Consider the following 19,315-nt stretch of genomic DNA (forward strand, 5'->3'; position numbering starts at 1 on the left):
TGTGTTGTTAGCTTTTAATATTGTTAATATACTAAACTCAAGCTTGATTGGAGTTTGGTATTTTTTGGTAATTTAAACTGATTGGCCTAATTCAAATTTGTTTTTGTCTTCAGGCAACCAACTACCCTAGCTGTTGGACTAAAAGTTACATTGTATCTTGTTCAGAACACATGGTGCTGTTAGGTAGCTCTGTTACCTTCTAACTTTCTTAAAGGTACAGTATAGCCACATCCTCATAACACTTCCCTTCCCCCCCCCCCCCCCCGAGAAAATGAACCATCATAATGAAAAGATGGCTTCTTTTTTCTATTCTTTAAACACAATACCCTACCATACTGATAACTTTAATCTAAGTTCACCTTAACATCTTCCCATCAAACTGTGCGTACACATAAGTTAAATCTACGATAACGCATCTGCAATTACTTTCTTACGACCCACAACATGTGCGATTTTTAAATTAAAGTCTGTAATGTAAGACTCTAGCAAAATAGTCTCATATTCTTGTCTTTAAAGCATTCTAAAAATGTAAGAAGATTGTGATCCATGTACACAACCATCTCTGATACATTGTACGCGACATACACATTAAAATGTTGTAAGGCTGGTACCAAACTCAGTAGTTCCTTTTCAATCATGGAGTATTTCTTCAGGTGGATGTGGAGCTTCTTCAAAAAGTAACCAACTGACAGCTCAGTCCCATCCTCAAGTTCCTGTAGGAGTACAGCTCCAACTCCTATGTCTCGAGCATCGATAGCAACTTTAAAAGATTTTGAAACGTTTGGTGTAGCTAAAACTGGTTTGATGGTTAATATTGATTTCAAATAGTCGAATGCCTCCTGGCATTGTTCTGTCCACCAAAACGTGTTGTTCTTCAGCAAATCGGTTAACCATGCCACTACACTGCTGAAGTTTAGTACAAACATTTGATAGAATCCACTGAGTCCTAAGAATCAAAGCACCTCTTTCTTCGAGGTTGGTCGTAGAAATTCCTAGATAGCCTTTGTCTTCGCATTCCGTGAGGTCAACCTTCCATGGCTGATGTTATGTCCCAAGAACATCACCTCTGCTTTCACAAATTCAGTTTCATTTAAGTTAATCGCCACTTTTGCTTCTCATAGTTGTTCAAAGAGCTCTGCCAACTGTACCAAGTGATCTTTCAGGACTTACTAAAGATCACTACATCATCCAAATAGACTGCACAATTTGTTAACCCAGCCATAACTCTGTTCATGAGTCTTTGGAATGTGGCAGGTGCTTTCTTCATTCCAAAGGTCATCACTTTAAACTGACATAACCCATTTGGGGTTACAAACACAGACATTTATTTTGCCGACTCTGATAAAGGTACCTGCCAGTAACCACGCATTACATCCAACTTGGTGATGTAACTGGCTTGTCTGACTTTCTCAATACAGTCCTCCAATCTAGGAATTAGATATGAGTCTGATTTTTAACAGCATTGACCTTTCGATAACCCATGCAGAATCGTTGAGACTTGCCTGGTTTAGGAACTAAGACGATCAGCGAACTTCACTCACTCTGGCTCAGTTCAATGATGTCTTCGTCGAGCACGGCCTCCACCTCCATTTGGACCTGTCTGGCTTTGAAAGGATTAAGCCGATAGGGGCGTTGTTTTATAGGAGCAGTATTTCCTACGTCTGCTTCTTGTACAATAGCATTAGTCTGCCCCATCTGATTCTTCCATATGTCCTTATACTGCAGTAACTAACCTTTCAACTGCGTTCTGTGCTCATGCGACAGATAGCTTACTAACCTATCCCACTCCTCAAGGACTTGTCCATTTTTTAATCTATTTTGAGGCACATCAAAATCCACATCATCTGGATTCGATTCCTCACACTGCAGGGCAGTAACTAACACCCGATTCTCCAGTTCTTTCCCTCTAGTATAAGACGGTTTCAACATGTTCACGTGACATACCCGATACCTTTTTTCTCTATCTGGCATCTTTACTCGATAGTTCACCTGACTCAACGTTTCTCAATTTGAAAGGGACCACTAAACCTGGCTTTGAAGGATCTCCTATCACCGGTAATAGTACTAACATGTCAACCCCTCGGGAAAATGTCCGAGTCTCAGAGCTTTTATCTGCCACCTGCTTCATTCTACACTGTGCCCTCTTTAGATGCTGTTTAGCTAACTCACCTACTTGATTTAATCTCTCCCTCACCTCCGATACATAACCTAAGTGTGTGATATCCAATATTGGTCCTGCGATTTTTCTTGAATTAATTTCAAAGGACCTCTCATTTCATACCCGAATATTAACTCCGAGGAAGTGAACTGAGTAGACTCATTTGGGGCATCTCTAATGGCAAACAGTATGAATGGGGATACGTTTATCCCAATCATTCGGGTAATCCTGACAAAATGCTCTTAAAATGGTCTTCAGGGTCTGACGCCACCTTTCTAAAGCTCCCTGGGATTCAGGTTGATACACACTGGATTTAAAGGGCTGAATACCTAAACTGTCCATTACCACCTCAAAAGCCTAGCAGTAAAATTTGACCTTTGGTCCAACTGAATCTCTCTGGGTAGCTCATCCCATGTGAAGAAAGCTACTAACTCCTCTACCACCCTTTTTTCCTTGATACTCCGTAATGGAAATGTCTCCAGAAATCTGGTAGGCACATCCATTGTGGTTAACAAGTTCTGGTTCCCACTTTTAGTTCTCGTTGAGGGGGACCTACACAATCAACTATAACCCGCTTGAAAGGTTCTTCAAATGCAGGAGTTGGCAACAAAGGTGCTGGTTTTATTACCACCTATGGCTTGTATTTGGCATGTATGACACGTTTAGCAAAAATTAATCATATCCTTGTGCCTTTCAGGCCAATCAAAATGTTTTTGTACCTTAGTCGGAGTCTTTCATACCCCTCGGTGACCACCTACAGGTAGTTCATGTGCTACCCCTAACACCTCCTGTCTTATGCTACAGACAAATCAATCTGGTTTCTCCTCTGCATTAACCTGCCCATGGTCTCCATTTCCGCCTTAGGATTCCATTTTTCAGATAATAACCCTTCAGAACATTCTCTGCCTTCTTTTTGGAGTGCGCATTCACATATATATCTTTTATCGTCTTGTCTTGCTTTTCAAGTCTCTTAGACTTTCAGGATGAAACACTTCTGTCTGACCCTCTGTCTGTTCATGGTTTTCCTGCACCATTACATCAAACAGGATGTCCACAAACTGAACCTCAACTCCTTCATCTTTCTCTTCCGTTTTCACTTTGTGCTGTGACTTATGATAGTGGGATTTAGTTACTACAAACAGTGAAAATACCAGGATATTTCTGTTTTAACTCCTCAGTTTCTTGGTCTTCCTTTGGCTTCTCCACAACAAGGGGCGTCACTCCCAACTTGGATCCTGCCAAATCATTCCCAAGAACAAACTGAATTCCTAGAACTGACACTTTGCAATCACTCTCACTGTTACTTTCCCCAGTCTTGAGTTGGCATTCCAACCTGATCTTACATAAGGGAACTCTAAATTTCTGTCCATCTATCCCACAAATTACCACACACTCGGGTAACAAATCAGAAAGAGTGCACATTTGCTCATCCCTTACTACCAGCAACTGGTTAGATCCTGTATCTCTCAAAATTATAACTTCTTGTCCTTCTGCCCCTGTTCTTTCTGAGTAAACCTTACCCACAGAGGCAAATTCTTTGTAGAGATCAGGCACAATCTCCATTTCCAGCTCCTGCCCAGGCTGTGCATTGTCCTGCAGCTCCTCAGCTCTTCTTGGGGTCTCCTTTACTACCTTCACTAATGCCACTGGCTTAGCTTCTTTTACCACATCTTTTCCCACAGTGCCTTTCTTTAACGACCAGCATTGTGTCCCACCTTCTGGCAGTGAAAACACCCTTTCCCAGTGCCCTTCTGAAATTACTGGCACTGTAATCTTCTGTGTCCCACTCCATTACAGTGAAAACACCTGAGGCTTTTCACCTTCTGTTCACACTCTTGGGCTTCTTTAACAAATGGTAAATTATTACCAATGTTCTCTACTCATTCTTTCGGAGTGTCGGATCTCCCCTTCTCCCAACTTCTATCCCTCACAGAACGAAATTCTGGCTGGAAGCATGTCTTATGCACCAACATGTATTCATCTGCTAACTCTGTTGCCGTTCTCACATCTTGAACTTTCTGTTCCTCCATATGAATTCTTACCATCTCTGGAAGTGAGTTTTAAACCCCTCCAGCAGAATAATCTCTTGTAGAGTTTCAAAGGTCCTATCTGTTTTCAAAGCACGCACCCATCTATCAAAATGACTGTTTAATTCTTTCGAACACAACATTCCTCCTTTATGTTTCTGAACCGCTGTCTATATGCTTCTGGTACCAATTCATAAGCACTTAAAATAGCCTGTTTAACCTCTTCATAATCTCCTGACCCCTCATCTGACAGCGCGGCAAATACCTCACTAGCTCTGCCTACCAGTTTAGTCTGAACTAGCATTACCCAGAAATGCTCGGACCACTCCATCTGCCTAGCCAATTTTTCAAACGACACCAAGAAATCTTCAACATCTTTCTCAACAAAATGTGGCAGAGTTTTGACATATTTGTATATATCATTGCCTTCTCTTTTAACCTCCATCCTGTTAACTTGACTTTGCTGACTAAATCGCAAATTTTCAGGTTCAAACTCTTTCTCTCTTTGCTCAGCGAAGAACCTTCTCTCTCTCTCTCTCTTTCCCCTCTCTCTCTCTCTCTCTCTCTCTCTCTCTCTCTCTCTCTCTCTCTCTCTCTCTCTCTTTCCCCTCTCTCCCTCTTTCTCTTTCTGTCTCGCGACCATGATGGCAATAGGCTTGGGTTTTCAGATCTCCATCAGAGTTTCCACTGAAGTACTGTGTAACTTCTACCATTCCTAAAGTGGAGGTTGAGATAGCAGCGACATGCTGCTACAAGAAGGGTGGGTCTGCAATTGCTGCCTTGACATTGGTCACCGTTTCCATGCTGGAAAGGATGATAAGAAACCCTAGAAAACCAGCCTACGCATTGTGCACATTTTCTGCAAAGAAGCCATCTGCATCCTTACCCTCCAGAGAGCTAGGAGATTAGCTGTTCCTTTCTCACCTGGTCTGGCCACAACCTAGTCATCCCCAGTGACTCACCATATACAGCTTTCTATTAGCCTCTACATACAGGTGCAGTATCTGAGCAGGTCAAGTGGGACTGCTGCTTTCTCAGCGGTCTGGTGCAGTGTTGTCTCTTCCTCCTGGTTTGTGTGGCTGGCCAACTGACAGTTCATGGGTCTTAGAAAACATAAGATCATTATGGGAGAAGTGGGCAAGGGAGGAGGGGTGGATAATGTACTATGTTCTCTGGAATTTCTCTTTGTTGTGTATGGCCTGCTTTGACTGGGCCTTTTAAAATAGCCACACCTACACACATTTTAAAGGGTGAGTTAATCACCTGTAGTGTGCGTATTGCCTGCACGGTATGTTCTTAAGTTGCCACACTGTCATGTACATGTGCAACTTAGAGGGAGCTCTACCTCCATCAGGTCTGAAGGCTTTTTGCTTCATCCTTGAAAACAGTCCCCATTCACCACCACCCTCCTTTATTTGGCTGAGTTTATTTTCACTTTAATCAACTTTTCATTTAACTCATTTCATTTTCTTCAGGTCAGAGGTGTGGTTGTGGGTACTGGGTCATACTTATGTCTGTCGCCTTATGAAATATGTGGAACACCCCTTGTTCCGGTTCTACTCTGTGCACCCACCTACATTTCTTTCTCTGGTACATCAATTATGTCATTCGTCCTGCTTGCTGTTCTCATCTGGAATTGGATCTCTCACCTTCATCTGGACTTCACCTTTTTCATTTCTGGGGATAGGCTATCAACCAATATCTTCTACAAATCCACCGACTCCCTGTTAAGTTTGATTGCACTTCCTCACATCCTGCTTCCTGCAAGAGTTCTATTCCATTCTACCAGTTTCTTCATCTCCATCACATCTGTTCCAATAATGCCACCTACTACAGCTGCCTCTGACATTACTTTTTTCCGTAACTGAAGATTCCAACCAACCCACACACAGACATGCAAACAGACAGGGTTCTCTACCATGCCTAACCCATCTCTGTACTTCTCAGAAGGCTAATAGAACGTTGGTCCTAATTTCAAGGGGATGGAGTATAAGAGTAGGGAAGTTGAACTGCAGTTGCACAAGATGCTGGTGAGATCATGTCTGACATACTGAGAGTAGTTTTGGCTAACCTGTTTGAGAAAAGATACCATTTCGTTGGAGGCAATTCAGAGAAGGTTCACTAGATGATCTCTGGTATTATATTTTATGAGCAAATGCTAAACAATTTGGAACTGTACTCAGTGGAGATCAGAAGAATGAGAGGTTATCTCATTGAACCATATTGGATAATTAAGGGCCTTTGCAGTGTAAAGGCTGAGAGGATGTTTCACCTAATGGCAGAGTCTCTGATCAGAGGACGTATTCTGAGATTTAAGGCTGGAGTTCAGGAGGAATTTTTTCTCTGAGGGTTGAGAGCCTTTGGAACTCCTTGCCACAGATGTAAGGGGAGAGTCCTTTTGTATATTTAAGGTTGAGATAGATTGTTATCAGCTGTGGAGTCAAGGGTTGTGGGGAAAGGACAGGAAAGTGGATGTAATAGAGTCATAGAGATGTACAGCATGGAAACAGACCCTTCAGTCCAATTCGTCCATGCCAACCAGATATCCCAAACTAATTTAATCCCATTTACCAGCAGTTGGCCCATATCCCTCTAAACTCTTCCTATTCATACAGCCATCCAGATGCCTTTTAAATGTTGCAATTGTACTAGCCTCCACCACCACCTCTGGCAGCCCATTCCACATATGCACCATCCCCTGCGTGCAAAAGTTGCTCCTTAGGTCCCTTTTATATCTTTCCCCTCTCACCCTAAACCTAGTTCTAGTTCTAGACTCCCCCACCCCAGGGTCTCTCTGTTCAGCAACACTCCCAAGGACCTTACCATTAAGTGTTTAAGTTCTGCTAAGATTTGCTTTCCCCAAATGCAGCACCTCACATTTATCTACATGAAAAAAGTCAGATCATAATCCTGTTGTGAAGGCAGAGCAGGCTGAAGGCGATAAATGTCCTGCTCCTGTTCCTATTTCAAATGGTCTTATGGCCTTCTACCCTCACTCTCTCCCTTTCCTCCCATAACAACAATAAAGTTCCCCTTGTCCTCACTTTCCACATTGAAAGGAACATCCTGTCATTTCCATCATCTCAAGCAGGATACCACCATCAAATGGATCTTCCCCCAGCCTCCACTATCAGCATTCCACAGAGACTGTTCCATCTGTGATACTGGTCCACTCCTACATTAATCCTAACACTTCCTCACGCCCACCACCTGCCATGACACCTTCCCACACAATCACAGAAGCTGTAAGACATGCCTATTTACCACTGCCTTCCTCACCATCCAAGGCCCAATCACACTTTTCAGGTGAAGCTGCAATTTAATTGTATTCCTTTCAATCTAGCCTGTTGTATTCACTGATTACAATGTGGTGTCCCTTTTCGTTGGCAAGACCAAACTCAGACTGGGTGATTGCTTTGAGGACCCCTCCACTCTGACCACCAGAATTACCTCAACCTCCCTGTCTTTTAACCATTTCAATAAACCACCTTGCTATCCTGCTAGCATTCCTTGGGTGTGCTGCAATGCTCCAATGAAGCTCAATACAAGATGAAGGGCCAGCATCTCCTTTTCCACTTAGGAACTTTACAATATCTAGGGCTCATTATTGAGTTTCACAACTTCAAATCGTGGCTCTGTCCTCCTTTACCACCCTCTATTTACACCCAATTCCATCTCTATTTCTCCATTATCTCCATTAGTACGGCCTTTGTCTTTTGTCTGGACATCCTCACAATCTGTTCTCCTCACTCTTCCACCCCCTCTATCTGTCGAATGAAAAATACCAGTCTTCAGCTCCATTCAGTACTGAAAAAGAGTTGGATCAAACTTGAAACTTCTGTTTCTTTCTCCACAAATGAAACCAAACATGCTGAGTTTCTTCAGCACACTCTGTCTTTATGAGGGAGCACTGGTAGATTGTAATACAAGTGGTTCATGGTCTCCCCATCAACAGCTTACACTTTGTTAAGTAGCAAGCATTAAGATGAGAGTTGAGAAGGGCAAAAGCAGAAATTATATCAAACCGTGAATCCCACCCCACCCTAAAATGCACTTTAACATTTTATTTTCCCCATGTGATTTTTGGCTTGACTTGAAGTTGCGGGAAAAATGTTGTTTTATCAGATTGGAGTTCACTTGAACCAAGTCAACTCAAAATACCTCTTCCACTACAGTATCTGCCTATTAGCTTCATATTATATAGCTTCAAATATTTTCTCCAGACACGATCCCAGTCTGCAAGAGAAGAGCCTAGAGTTGAATGGCATATTCTTCATCTTTCCAGTTGATGTAAGATGAAAATGTCAGACAAACGCAATATTTTGTTTCACTTAAACCCTAGTGGCACTTAAAATAAGTTTAACAATGAGATGGAGAGACTTAACCATGCATTGCTGTTTACAAATTTGCATGACAGCAGGAGCAAAATAAAGTAAATGAAGGATGAGGACACCAAAATGCAGAATTAATAAGATTGTAAGACCGTAAGGAAAGGAACAGGAGTAAGATATTCAGCCTTTTGAGTCACGAGTGTGGTGCTGGAAAAGCACAGTAGGTCAGGCAGCATCTGAGGAGCTGGAGAGTCGACATTTCGCGCAAAAGCCCTCCTGCTCCTTTTCCAGCACCACGCTCTCGAATCTAATCTCCAGCATCTGCAGTCCTCACTTTCGCCTATTCAGCCCTTTGAGCCTGCTCCACTGTTCAATGCGATTATGACTGATCCAACATCCCTCATGTTCACTTTTCTGCTTTTTCCCTGTAACCCTTGATTCCCCGACTGATCAAGAACCTATTCCAGCCTTAAATATACACAAGGACTTTACCCTTGTAGCTCTCTGTGGCAAAGGAATTCCAAAGATACCCAAACCTCAGAGAAGAAATTCCTCCTCATCTCAATCTTAAATTGGCACCTTTTTTTTCTCAGATTATGCCCTCTGGTCCTCGACTCTCCCATGTCAGCATTTACTCTGTCAAACCCCTTAAGAATCCTTTGTTTCAATGAGATCACCTCACATTCTTCTAAACTCCCATGAGCATAGTTCAAAACTTTATTCATAAGACAAACCCTCCAGATCAAAAATCATCCTAGTGAACCTTCTCTGAATTATCTCCAATGAAATAATATTTGTCCTAAAATAAAGGAACTAAAGTCACAATTGCCTAGATATGGTCTCACCAGCACTCTATACAGTTGCAGCAAGACTTCCCTACCCTTATTCGGTCACTTCCTAATTACCTCTGCACCTGTGTGCTGACTTTCTATATTTCATGCACAAGTACCTCCCCAAGTCCCTTTGCAGCTTTCTGCAGTTTTTCTCCATTTAGATAATACTATACATTGTGATTGTTTAAAGGATGCTTTTGTACAATTTCAAGAGTGAAAAACACTGTTTTCAAAACAATTAATGTTTGATTGGCCTTCAGTATGAATGGATTAGAATGGTGAAAAGTAGCCAGAATTCTCAGTTCTGATCCCACTACCCTTGCTGGAAGTGCACAAAAACAAAAGGTCTTGTGACATGGTGTAGTGTTCCGATTCCTGGGCCAAAATGTCTGGGTTCAAGTGCCACCTGGCCCATAGGTGTGTCATATCATGGCAGAACAGATTGATCAGTTTCAGGTAAGCAAGGGATCAGCAGGGCTGACCAGCCAGTTATAGACTTGCACTCTTTGTCTAGCTTTATCTATCAAGAATGGGAACTGGAGCAAGATAATATCTATCCTTTGACTCTTCGAGCTCCAAAGGAGGATGGGAAGAATCCTGATATTTTCTAATCATAAGTTCATAAGTTCATAAAATACAGAAGCAGAATTAGGCCTTTCAGCCCATTGAATCTGCTCTGCCATTTGATCGTGGCTGATATACTCCTTACTCCCATTTTCCTGCCTTCTCCCCATAGCCTTTCAACCCATTACCAAGTGAGAATCTGTGTAACTCCTTAAATTTAGTGCCCCAGCATCCATGACACTTTGAAGTAACGACCAGTTTAGAGCTGTTACTTCACAGCTGAAGAGCAGGTGGGATTTGAATTTAGGCCTCTTGGCTCAGAGTTAGGGACACTACCACAGCACCACAAGAGTCTATCTTCTTATTGTCCATCTCTGGAACAGCAGTGCCTTGTACCCAGCCTCTCGGCTCAAAAATAGGAACATTACCACTGCATCACAAAAGCCTTTAATAACCTGTATCTACATTGAAAATTATATTGACAAACTGCTACATGTTATCAGGTAGTATTTCATAATTCATGCATTTAACTCAATGATGTGGATCAATAATAAGGTCAGAATGCACCTATTTATTTTGAAAAGGCTTTCAAATGCCCTGTTTTATCTACAGTTTAGAGAAGGTGGCCCAGCCACATTAATCAATAGCACTTGTTAGCATGTGCATTTTTGCAAAAATAGGAAGGGTTTTCAGTCCTAAGAGCTTACCAATGTCCATAAGTGCACTGATTAACTATAGTTGTGCCAGCTAGGAATGTCCCATGAACTGCCCTCAACAAGGAAGCAGTGAGTATGCTACGATCAGAGAGTCCAGCCTGGGCTATAAATGGGTCAGTGTCCTGTTCTTGGTCTCTTTCCTGTTTTAAAATAAAGTATGTGTGGCTGTCAGGTGAGGGCATATCCCAATTTAACTCTAGTGTTCCCTGCAATGAAACAACATGATGGCTTTCATTAAGCATGAAGGACAATCATTTGAGCAAGATGTTGGAGGGCTGCAGGACCATATCTCAGCACCATTTAGTGCCTTCAATAGAAATGGAGATTCATCCTTCTCTAAATCTGCCACTGACTTGCTCTAAATAGGCTGTAATCCAGTCCATTCCTTCCCTGAACCAATTATTACTCAGAGGTTTAACGTGCACTCAAGAATGGATCAGCAACACTTAAAAAGTATTGAAAGTAATCATAATTCTACTTGTGAGAGGTTTTAATGAGATTTTAATTACTGGTTTGATTTATTGTTTGAAGGCAATCCTCCAGATGCTTACTTTCATGGTTTTTTCTCCCTTTTTTCAGTTAGTAAGTAAGAGTTCATTTACAGCCCTACTGGTGGTTTGATTCAGTCACGTTATCGTCCACTTTCGAATGTGAACGCTAACTCTCCATCAGCAGTAGCGTGTTCTAGTGCTACGAGCCAAGGCTGCGGCTGTTTGTCCCCATCCCGTGCACTGCCTCCTCAGGCCCTGGATTATCATGAGATCTGAATGCACTTGGCCAATATTTTTGACTTAAATCTGTGAAATACAGCAACTCTTGCCCGTATCATGCTGCGATACAGTCTGTACTCCTCTTCCCGCTCTCCCTCCCACCCTGCATGTGCTCAGAGGCTGATATCATGCGGTTGTTTAGTATTGCTGGGCTGCTGCTGATTTGCATACAGCCGCTTTGTTTGTCTCTCTGTGCCTGTCCGACTCTAAAGTCTATTTATTTTGCATGAGTCATATCTCTCTCATATCAGGATTCAGATCTCGATCAATAGAGGTTAGTGCAGTTAAATGTTTTATTGATTGAACTGTTAATCCAGGCAAGCAGGGCAATATAACCAGAGTAACTTAGTCAATTGACTAAGGTATTAGAAAACACATGACATATAAAATCTATAATAGAGTCATAACAACATGGATCAGGCCCTTTGTGTCAGTCATGTGAGTCTAACAAGTCATTGATATTTTCAATCATTTTAAAACACATTTTCTTAGTGATATTTAACATGAGATGCTCCCTGTTTTTAACTGAATAGCTTCTGATTAATCTTTAGATTTTGCTCTTGGTTTAAAGCAAACCTCATACCTTGAGACTTAAAATTAGTAGCACCTTTTAAAAAGGTTTATATTAAACTTGTAGGTTTCACATCATATTGAACAGCAAAAGAACCATACACTCAAAACAAATAGACAAAATGCTAGACATCATGGCAACCCACAATTGTAAGAGAAAGGTTAATGGTTCGAATTGAAAGGTCCTTATTAGAACTCAACACTCATCTGTTTGACATGACCCCTTTGTGGCATTGGTCAGTGAAGAGAGGGTCGTATAAAAGATAGCTCCTGGATAACTGGCAACCAGGCAATTCCATCAATAAAGCAGCTGCTCATAACTGGCTGCATGGGTTAAACCCAAGTAGGGTAATTCTAACCTTTGGATGATCGTCAGCCAGCAGCTTAGTTTGTGTCTCTCCCCATTTTAATTTCCATTGTCTCCAATGATCAGCTGAAATGTAAAAGACTGCTGACTCACCGTCAGCTATTTTACAATATCATCAAATCAAGGAAAAATGGAGTCATGTTTCTATTTTGACTCAATAGCTGTTCACCCAAGGTCCGCTTGAATATATACTGGCTATGATTCCCTGCTTAAAAGTATTTAGAATATTTTACCTATTGCAATATATGGTTTTTTGGAAAATCTGATTCTAAACAGGCTATATTTCCTGGACAAAAGACATACGGTTTTCTTTTGGATAAGCCCTCTACATGTCTTTTGATCTAGTTGATGGGCCAACAACTGCAGACATGTCTGCCCTCCAGGAGGGCATCACTGTGGGGAAAATTATATATTATGCTGCTGGAACTACTAATTCACGTCCCTTCTACTCCATTCATTGGCAACTTGCTGCATCATTCTCCCTGTGAGAGGATGGGAAGACTGTGTATCCTCTGAAATGACAGATATGTTCTGAAGCAAGCACATTGATGCCTCTGTTCATCATGGAAGTGAGCAATGTATAAAGTAAAGCCAATTTACAGACTAATGTCAGCTTTGAGTGACTTATATATTTGGGTTTGGATGTGAGATTGTTTCAAGGAATTATATTTGCACAGTTTGAGCCAATATAAGTGCAAGCTAATGTTTTGTGATACTAGTGAAGTCCTAATTTAAAGGCAATCCAATATAAGTAAGTTTTAAGCTTTACCAACATTATAAAAGCAAATTCATTGAAAAAGTTTGTATTTGAGAAAGGTGTGGAGATAGCAGCAGAACTCAGCACCAACAGTTTTCATCGGGCTAAACGAGTATTTGGAGTAAAACTGCAAACTGTACAGGATATACACAGACACTGTAGGCAGCATCACCATGGGACTGTTAACCAAATGAGAAATTAGCCAAAAATAAATCGAGTTAGGATTGCTGGGTTCAACTGCAGTTTACTTTCACTGTGATCCTATCAAAGGCTTTAGCTAAAATCAAATCTTTAATAGGTTATAAATCATCAGGAATCAACAATTAATCTCATCCTGTTGGAGAAGTAAAGGGTAACCTATTTATTTTTAGTTACATTCACTTGCAAATCCCGCAATTTGTTTATTTCCATTTGCAATTTAATTGTTAAATCATATATCCGATTAATATGATTTAACTAGTATTCTTCCAGACCACTAATAAAAATAAAACTCTAAAGTATTTTAGTCTCTTGCTCATTGCAGTTTCAGCCAAAATGCAATACTGAAAATAAAATTCTGATTAAACAACAGCATCCTGCATGCGTATAACATGTTTGTTGAAGCGAAACGTTCTGAGGCCCTTCACAGAAACATTATCAAATTTGACAATGAGCCACATTTGAATTTTGAGGCTAGGTTAAAACCCAGTCTAAAGAGGCAGATTTTCATGTATGTAACCCCAAATATCAGAAAGGACAGTTTAGATTGACAAGTGAAGTGCTGCTTCAGTGTGTGGTTGTTGAGTCTGATGATGTGAAGTACTGTAATGTCTCATTAGTTCTGCATTTGTATAGAGTCCTTGTAAAGCTTTAGCCTGATGTCACACATTAATGGTCCTCTATCTTGCACCCCTGCAGGTTCAGTGCATGCCACGTCGATCGCAGCCTCAAGAGTGGAGCAAGCACTATCTGAGGTGGCTTCATCCTTGCAGAGCAGTATGCCAAGGCAGGGACCAATGCACCCTTGGATGACTCTGGCCCAGATTTGGTTGCATGCAGGTTAACATGCAGTGATTCTGCACCACTCTTTTGATTTCTTTTTTATATTCAATTGTAAAATGAAAGTGAAGTTAAAAATAAGCAAAGCAAATTCCCAATACATGCATTGCTTTCAAAATATCTGAGCATTTTCTGCAAAATTCTCCAACATTGTTGGTGTATCTTCATGGTAAGTTGGAAAGTATGTGATTTGACGAATACTAGCACTGAGCAATGTGTTGCAAAGTAGCATGAAAAAGCATTATGTAAATGAAAGTTCAAGTTGCACTAATTAAGGAATCTAAAACATGAAGGCAGTGTCTCAGGATAAGGCACCAATCAATTAAGACTGAGAAGAGGAAAAATTACTTCACTCAAAGAGTTGTGCACCTTTGGAATTCTGTCACTCAGGTAGATGCTTCAGGGGTAAATACAGGCAGATTTGTGCACTTTCAGGGGATTTTGAGTGATATGGGAAGCAGGTGGGCAAGTGAAATTGAGGCCGGGGTCAGCTATTATCACATTGAATAGTAGAGCATGTTCATCAGGCTATATAGTCTATTATGTTTCTATTTCTTAAATTCTTGAGGTAAACTTCTCGAGTTGTTTCGTAAATCCATAAGGAAAAATAGAAATTAAGCCAAATAAAATAGTTGGCAAGCAGATCAAAAGCTTTGGTTAAAGAGAGAGAGACTTTAAGGAGAGGCTTAATGTGTGTGAGAGAGAGACAGAGAGACAGAGATGGAGAGACACAAGATTAGAAAAGGAAGTTAACAGTGGGAGAACTAAGAAGCTGAAAGTCCACTAATGATATGTCATGGCTGCACAAGAGGCTTGTTTGAGAGGAATTCTGTGGGTGATTTTGGCATTGTAGGGTTGGTGAAAGTTCCAGAGATAGGTTGAACATGATCATGGAGGGATGTAAATTTGGATTAGTTTGGGCAAATCTGGTGTAGAACAATGCTTCTTTAAAATATATTTTAATGTAATAAAATGCCCAAGGTGCTTCATAGGAGCACTATAAAGCAAATTAAGACACTTAGCCCCATAAGAGATAGAAGACTAGATGATTAAATGCTTGGTCAAATACTTGGGCTTTAAAGGAGGAAAGTGAGGTAGAGAAAGCCTATTGTAGAGCTTAGGCCCTAGGCAGATAAAGGTGGAGCACTTAGAGTTGACAAAACAAAAGAGACCAGAATTAGAGGAGCATGGTGATCTCAAAGGTTTTTGGGGCTGACAGAGATGAGGATGAAAATTTTCAAATCAAGACTTTGCTTGATAAGGAACATATCACCATGGGAGCTGTTGAGGTCCCAATACCAGTCCGTGTGACACACCACTTATTGTATCTTGTCAACCTGAAAAAGGCCCAGTTACACCTCCTATCTTCTTCCTGTTAGCCAATCAATATGCTACCCCCTGCACCATGACCTTTTGCTTTCTGTAATGATCTTTGATGTCATATCTTATCAAAAGCCTTCAAGAAATGTAGGTACAGAATATATATACAGGTTCCCCTTCATCCAAACCATATGTGCCACATTAAAGAGCTCCGCCACATTAAAGAGCTCCAACACATTGGTCAAACATGATTTCCCTTTCTAAAGATCATGTTGATTCTGTCTGATTATTTAATGCCCTGCTATAACTTTTATCATAACTTCTAACACTATGATAAATGTTAAATTAACTGACCTATAGTTTTCTTTTTGTCTGCCTCCCTTTTTAAGTAGAGTTTTATCTATCTTCCAATCTAACTGGACTATCCCTGAATCAGAGGAGTTTGGGAATGTTAAAACTAATGCTCCAACTATCACACTAGCCATTTCTTTCAAGACCCCAAGATGAAGTCCAACCAGACCACTTGCCACTTATCTGCCCCACAGCTCCAACAATTTATTCAGTAGCATTCCTCTGGTGATTATAATTTTCTTGAGTTCTTCCCTGCCTTCTATTTCCTGATTAATTATTACTTTGGAATGTTACTTGTATACTCAACAGTAAAGAATAATGCACAATGTTTGTTCAGTTCAGTTTACTTGTTTTCCATTAATTTTCCAGTCTCACTTTCTATAGGACTAATGCTAACATTATTAACTTCATTTTTCTTTAAATGTTTACAGAACTCTTACTATCTATTTTTATATGTCTGGGTAGCTTTGTCATACTCTATTTTTCCCTTTTAATTTTTTGGTCATTCTTTGCTAATTTTATATTCAACTGAATTTTATGACCTGCCATCTGTCCTTGCACAGTATATGTTTTTCCTTTAAGCTTGATAATATCTTGAATATCTGTACTTAACGAGATCATGGGTATGTGCCTTGGAATAGATTTTAACTTATTGGAATATGTCTGTTCTGTGTATTCTGAAATATCCCCTTCACTCTCTACCACTGCATCTCTGTTACCTTTTCCTTTAACCTAATTTTCCAATTCACTATAGATAATTCTGCTTTCATGCACTTTTATATTTTATATTGGACCCAATTCTCTTTCCTTTAAACTCACTGAATGTAAACTTCAATCACATTATGGTCGCTGCTACCCAGGAGTTCCTTCAACATAAGCTCATTAATTAACTATCTCATTGCATGCATAACCTGCTAACTTAGCTCCAGAATATGCTGTGCTTTTCTGATAAGCTCTCTTTCTTCCTTCCCTTACTGGGTGGTTTCATGAGGAGGCCTGTACATCTCTTCCACATCTCTTTTTGTGTTGACCCAAATACCTTCACACCTTGGTTACTTGAACGTAAAGTCTCCCTTGTCTTGGATTAACAGAGCCATGCTTCAAATTTTCTACTTTCCTGGCATTCCTAAATGTTCTGTACCCTTCAAGATTCAGGTCCTAATCCATGTGATTCTCCAGCCATGTGTCTGTAATGGCTATTAGACTATATTTATTTTACGCATTGCATGTTATCCTCTTAGTGGAGAACTTGTTGCTGTAGTGATATTGTTGCTACTAATCCAGAGAACCCTAGTAATGTTCTGGGGACAAGGTTCAAATCCCACCACAGTATCATTCTATACTAAAGAAATAAATGCGAAAGAGAAGCAGTTTTTGCAAGAGTAAACTCTGGAATGTTTGCTGAGGTTCTTTTTTTGATTATTACAGGTTTCAATTTGTTGATCTGAAATTGCGACAAATTATTTCTTTTTGATTTAGAAATCGATGTTTCTGTCACTGATCTTTAACTAACAGTCACGTAATTGGTAGAAAATAAATAGAAAAAATGTCTGGATATGGTTTATGAAGTTCTCAAGTAAGATTTTGAATCAGAAATATTGACTCTGCTTCACAGAGTCTGACTGAGTCCATCACTTTCTGCCTTCATTTCAAATTTCCAGAGGATGTGGTCTTTTGCTCTTGTAGATATTTGCTGTTTGTGAGACCTTGCAGAGTGCAAATTGTTGGTCTGTAAAACAGCTGTGATTGCATACCAAAAATAATTTATTGGCTAGATGTAAACCTGTTGGTTAAGGTACATGATAAACCACAATTAGTTCCTCCAAGTGGTGGAATGCTCTTCTTTTGAGATATCTTCAACTCATTCCTTTAAATCAATAGGTTATGCTGTAGAGTTGTATAGCTCAAACTGTCTTGTATGGACGTGCAGAATCTAATATTGAACTGGATATTTTCAGCAACAGACTTCATTTAAATCAAGATTTAAAATGATAAAAGAGACCGATAAGTTGGATGAAGCGCAGTCACTGGGGAAATTCAGAACAAGAGGGTGAAATCTTAAAATTAGCACTAATTCATTTAGGAATTAAGTTGTTTATGCAAGCAAGATATTATATATATGGAACATTGTCCTGACAAAGACATCAGATGCTGGAAACATTTGAAGATTTTGAGATTGAGATCCATCGACTTTTATTTTGCAAACAAGAAGACAAATGTGGACTTCAATTCCACAAAATAGCCTGAAAAGCTATTTAATTCTGTACCTATTGTGGTGCAAACACCATTTCAAATTTAATGTTAGTCAGCCAAGGCTCTTGTTGGATCTTTTAGATTTAAAAAAAATTATTTGTTGGATGTGGTTGTCACTGCCAAAATAAGCATTTGTTGCATATATTTCTACCACATATACTCAAGTAATAGTCAAATTTTTTGAGTACCTTTCAAGGTTAAATTTATGGGGTCAACTATTGCATGGATGCTACTTTTAAGTGGCTAAAATTCATGCCATATCATTAGCAGCAGCTCAATTGATCTCTGAACAAATAAAATAAAGAAAAAAAGAATTACGGTAGTTCTAAAACCCGGAGTGGAGTGCGATGGTCAGTGGACTGGAAGACCTGCAGTGGAGCAGGATGACCAGCAGACTGGAAAGTCCGGGATGAGGGACAGCCGGCACACTGACTCAGAAATGTTATCTGTGAAGAACTAGGGTCAACCTTTACATGAAATATATGGAAAATTCCAGATTTTCGTAGCCAGAAATAGAGGATCAACTTTTAGGGAGATTAAATATCACACAAGTATGAGCTGAAAATGTGTTGCTGGAAAAGCGCAGCAGGTCAGGCAGCATCCAAGGAATAGGAGAATTGATGTTTCGGGCATGAGCCCTTCTTCAGGAATGAGGAAAGTGTGTCCAGCAGGCTAAGATAAAAGGTAGGGAGGAGGGACTTGGGGGAGGGGTGTTGGGAATGCGATAGGCTGAGGGAGGTCAAGGTGAGGGTGATAGGCCGGAGAGGTCAGGAAGAAGATTGCAAGTTAGGAAGGCGGTGCTGAGTTCGAGGGATTTGACTGAGACCTTGTGGTTGGTCTGGCGATGGAGGAGTCCAAGAACCTGCATGTCCTTGGTGGAGTGGGAGGGGGAGTTGAAGTTTTGGGCTACGGGGTGATTGGATTGGTTGGTCCGGGTGTCCATCGCCAGACCATGGCAACACGACGACGGTTGGAGGAAGAGCACCTCATCTTTCGCCTGGGAACCCTCCACCCACAAGGGATGAACTCCGATTTCTCCAGTTTCCTCATTTCCCCTCCCCCCACCTCGTCTCAGTCAAATCCCTCGAACTCAGCACCGCCTTCCTAACCTGCAATCTTCTTCCTGACCTCTCCGCCCCCACCCCCACTCCGGCCTATCACCCTCACCTTGACCTCCCTCCACCTATCGCATTCCCAACGCCCCTCCCCCAAGTCCCTCCTCCCTACCTTTTATCTTAGCCTGCTGGACACACTTTCCTC

The 19,315-nt window shown here is 40.7% G+C and overlaps 1 protein-coding gene across 1 annotated transcript in view; it reads left to right on the top strand.

Annotated features, from left to right (window-relative positions):
* Window positions 1-19,315, top strand: part of ttc7b (tetratricopeptide repeat domain 7B) — a 350,185-nt gene that overhangs the window by 249,139 nt on the left and 81,731 nt on the right. The window contains exon 16 of the mRNA XM_072568076.1: window positions 13,991-14,131. Coding sequence (XP_072424177.1) covers window positions 13,991-14,131 — 141 coding nt within the window. The remainder of the gene's footprint in view (window positions 1-13,990; window positions 14,132-19,315) is intronic.

This window comes from Chiloscyllium punctatum, chromosome 4 (assembly GCF_047496795.1).
Source record: "Chiloscyllium punctatum isolate Juve2018m chromosome 4, sChiPun1.3, whole genome shotgun sequence".
In the NCBI taxonomy this organism is placed as follows: Eukaryota; Metazoa; Chordata; class Chondrichthyes; order Orectolobiformes; family Hemiscylliidae; genus Chiloscyllium; species Chiloscyllium punctatum.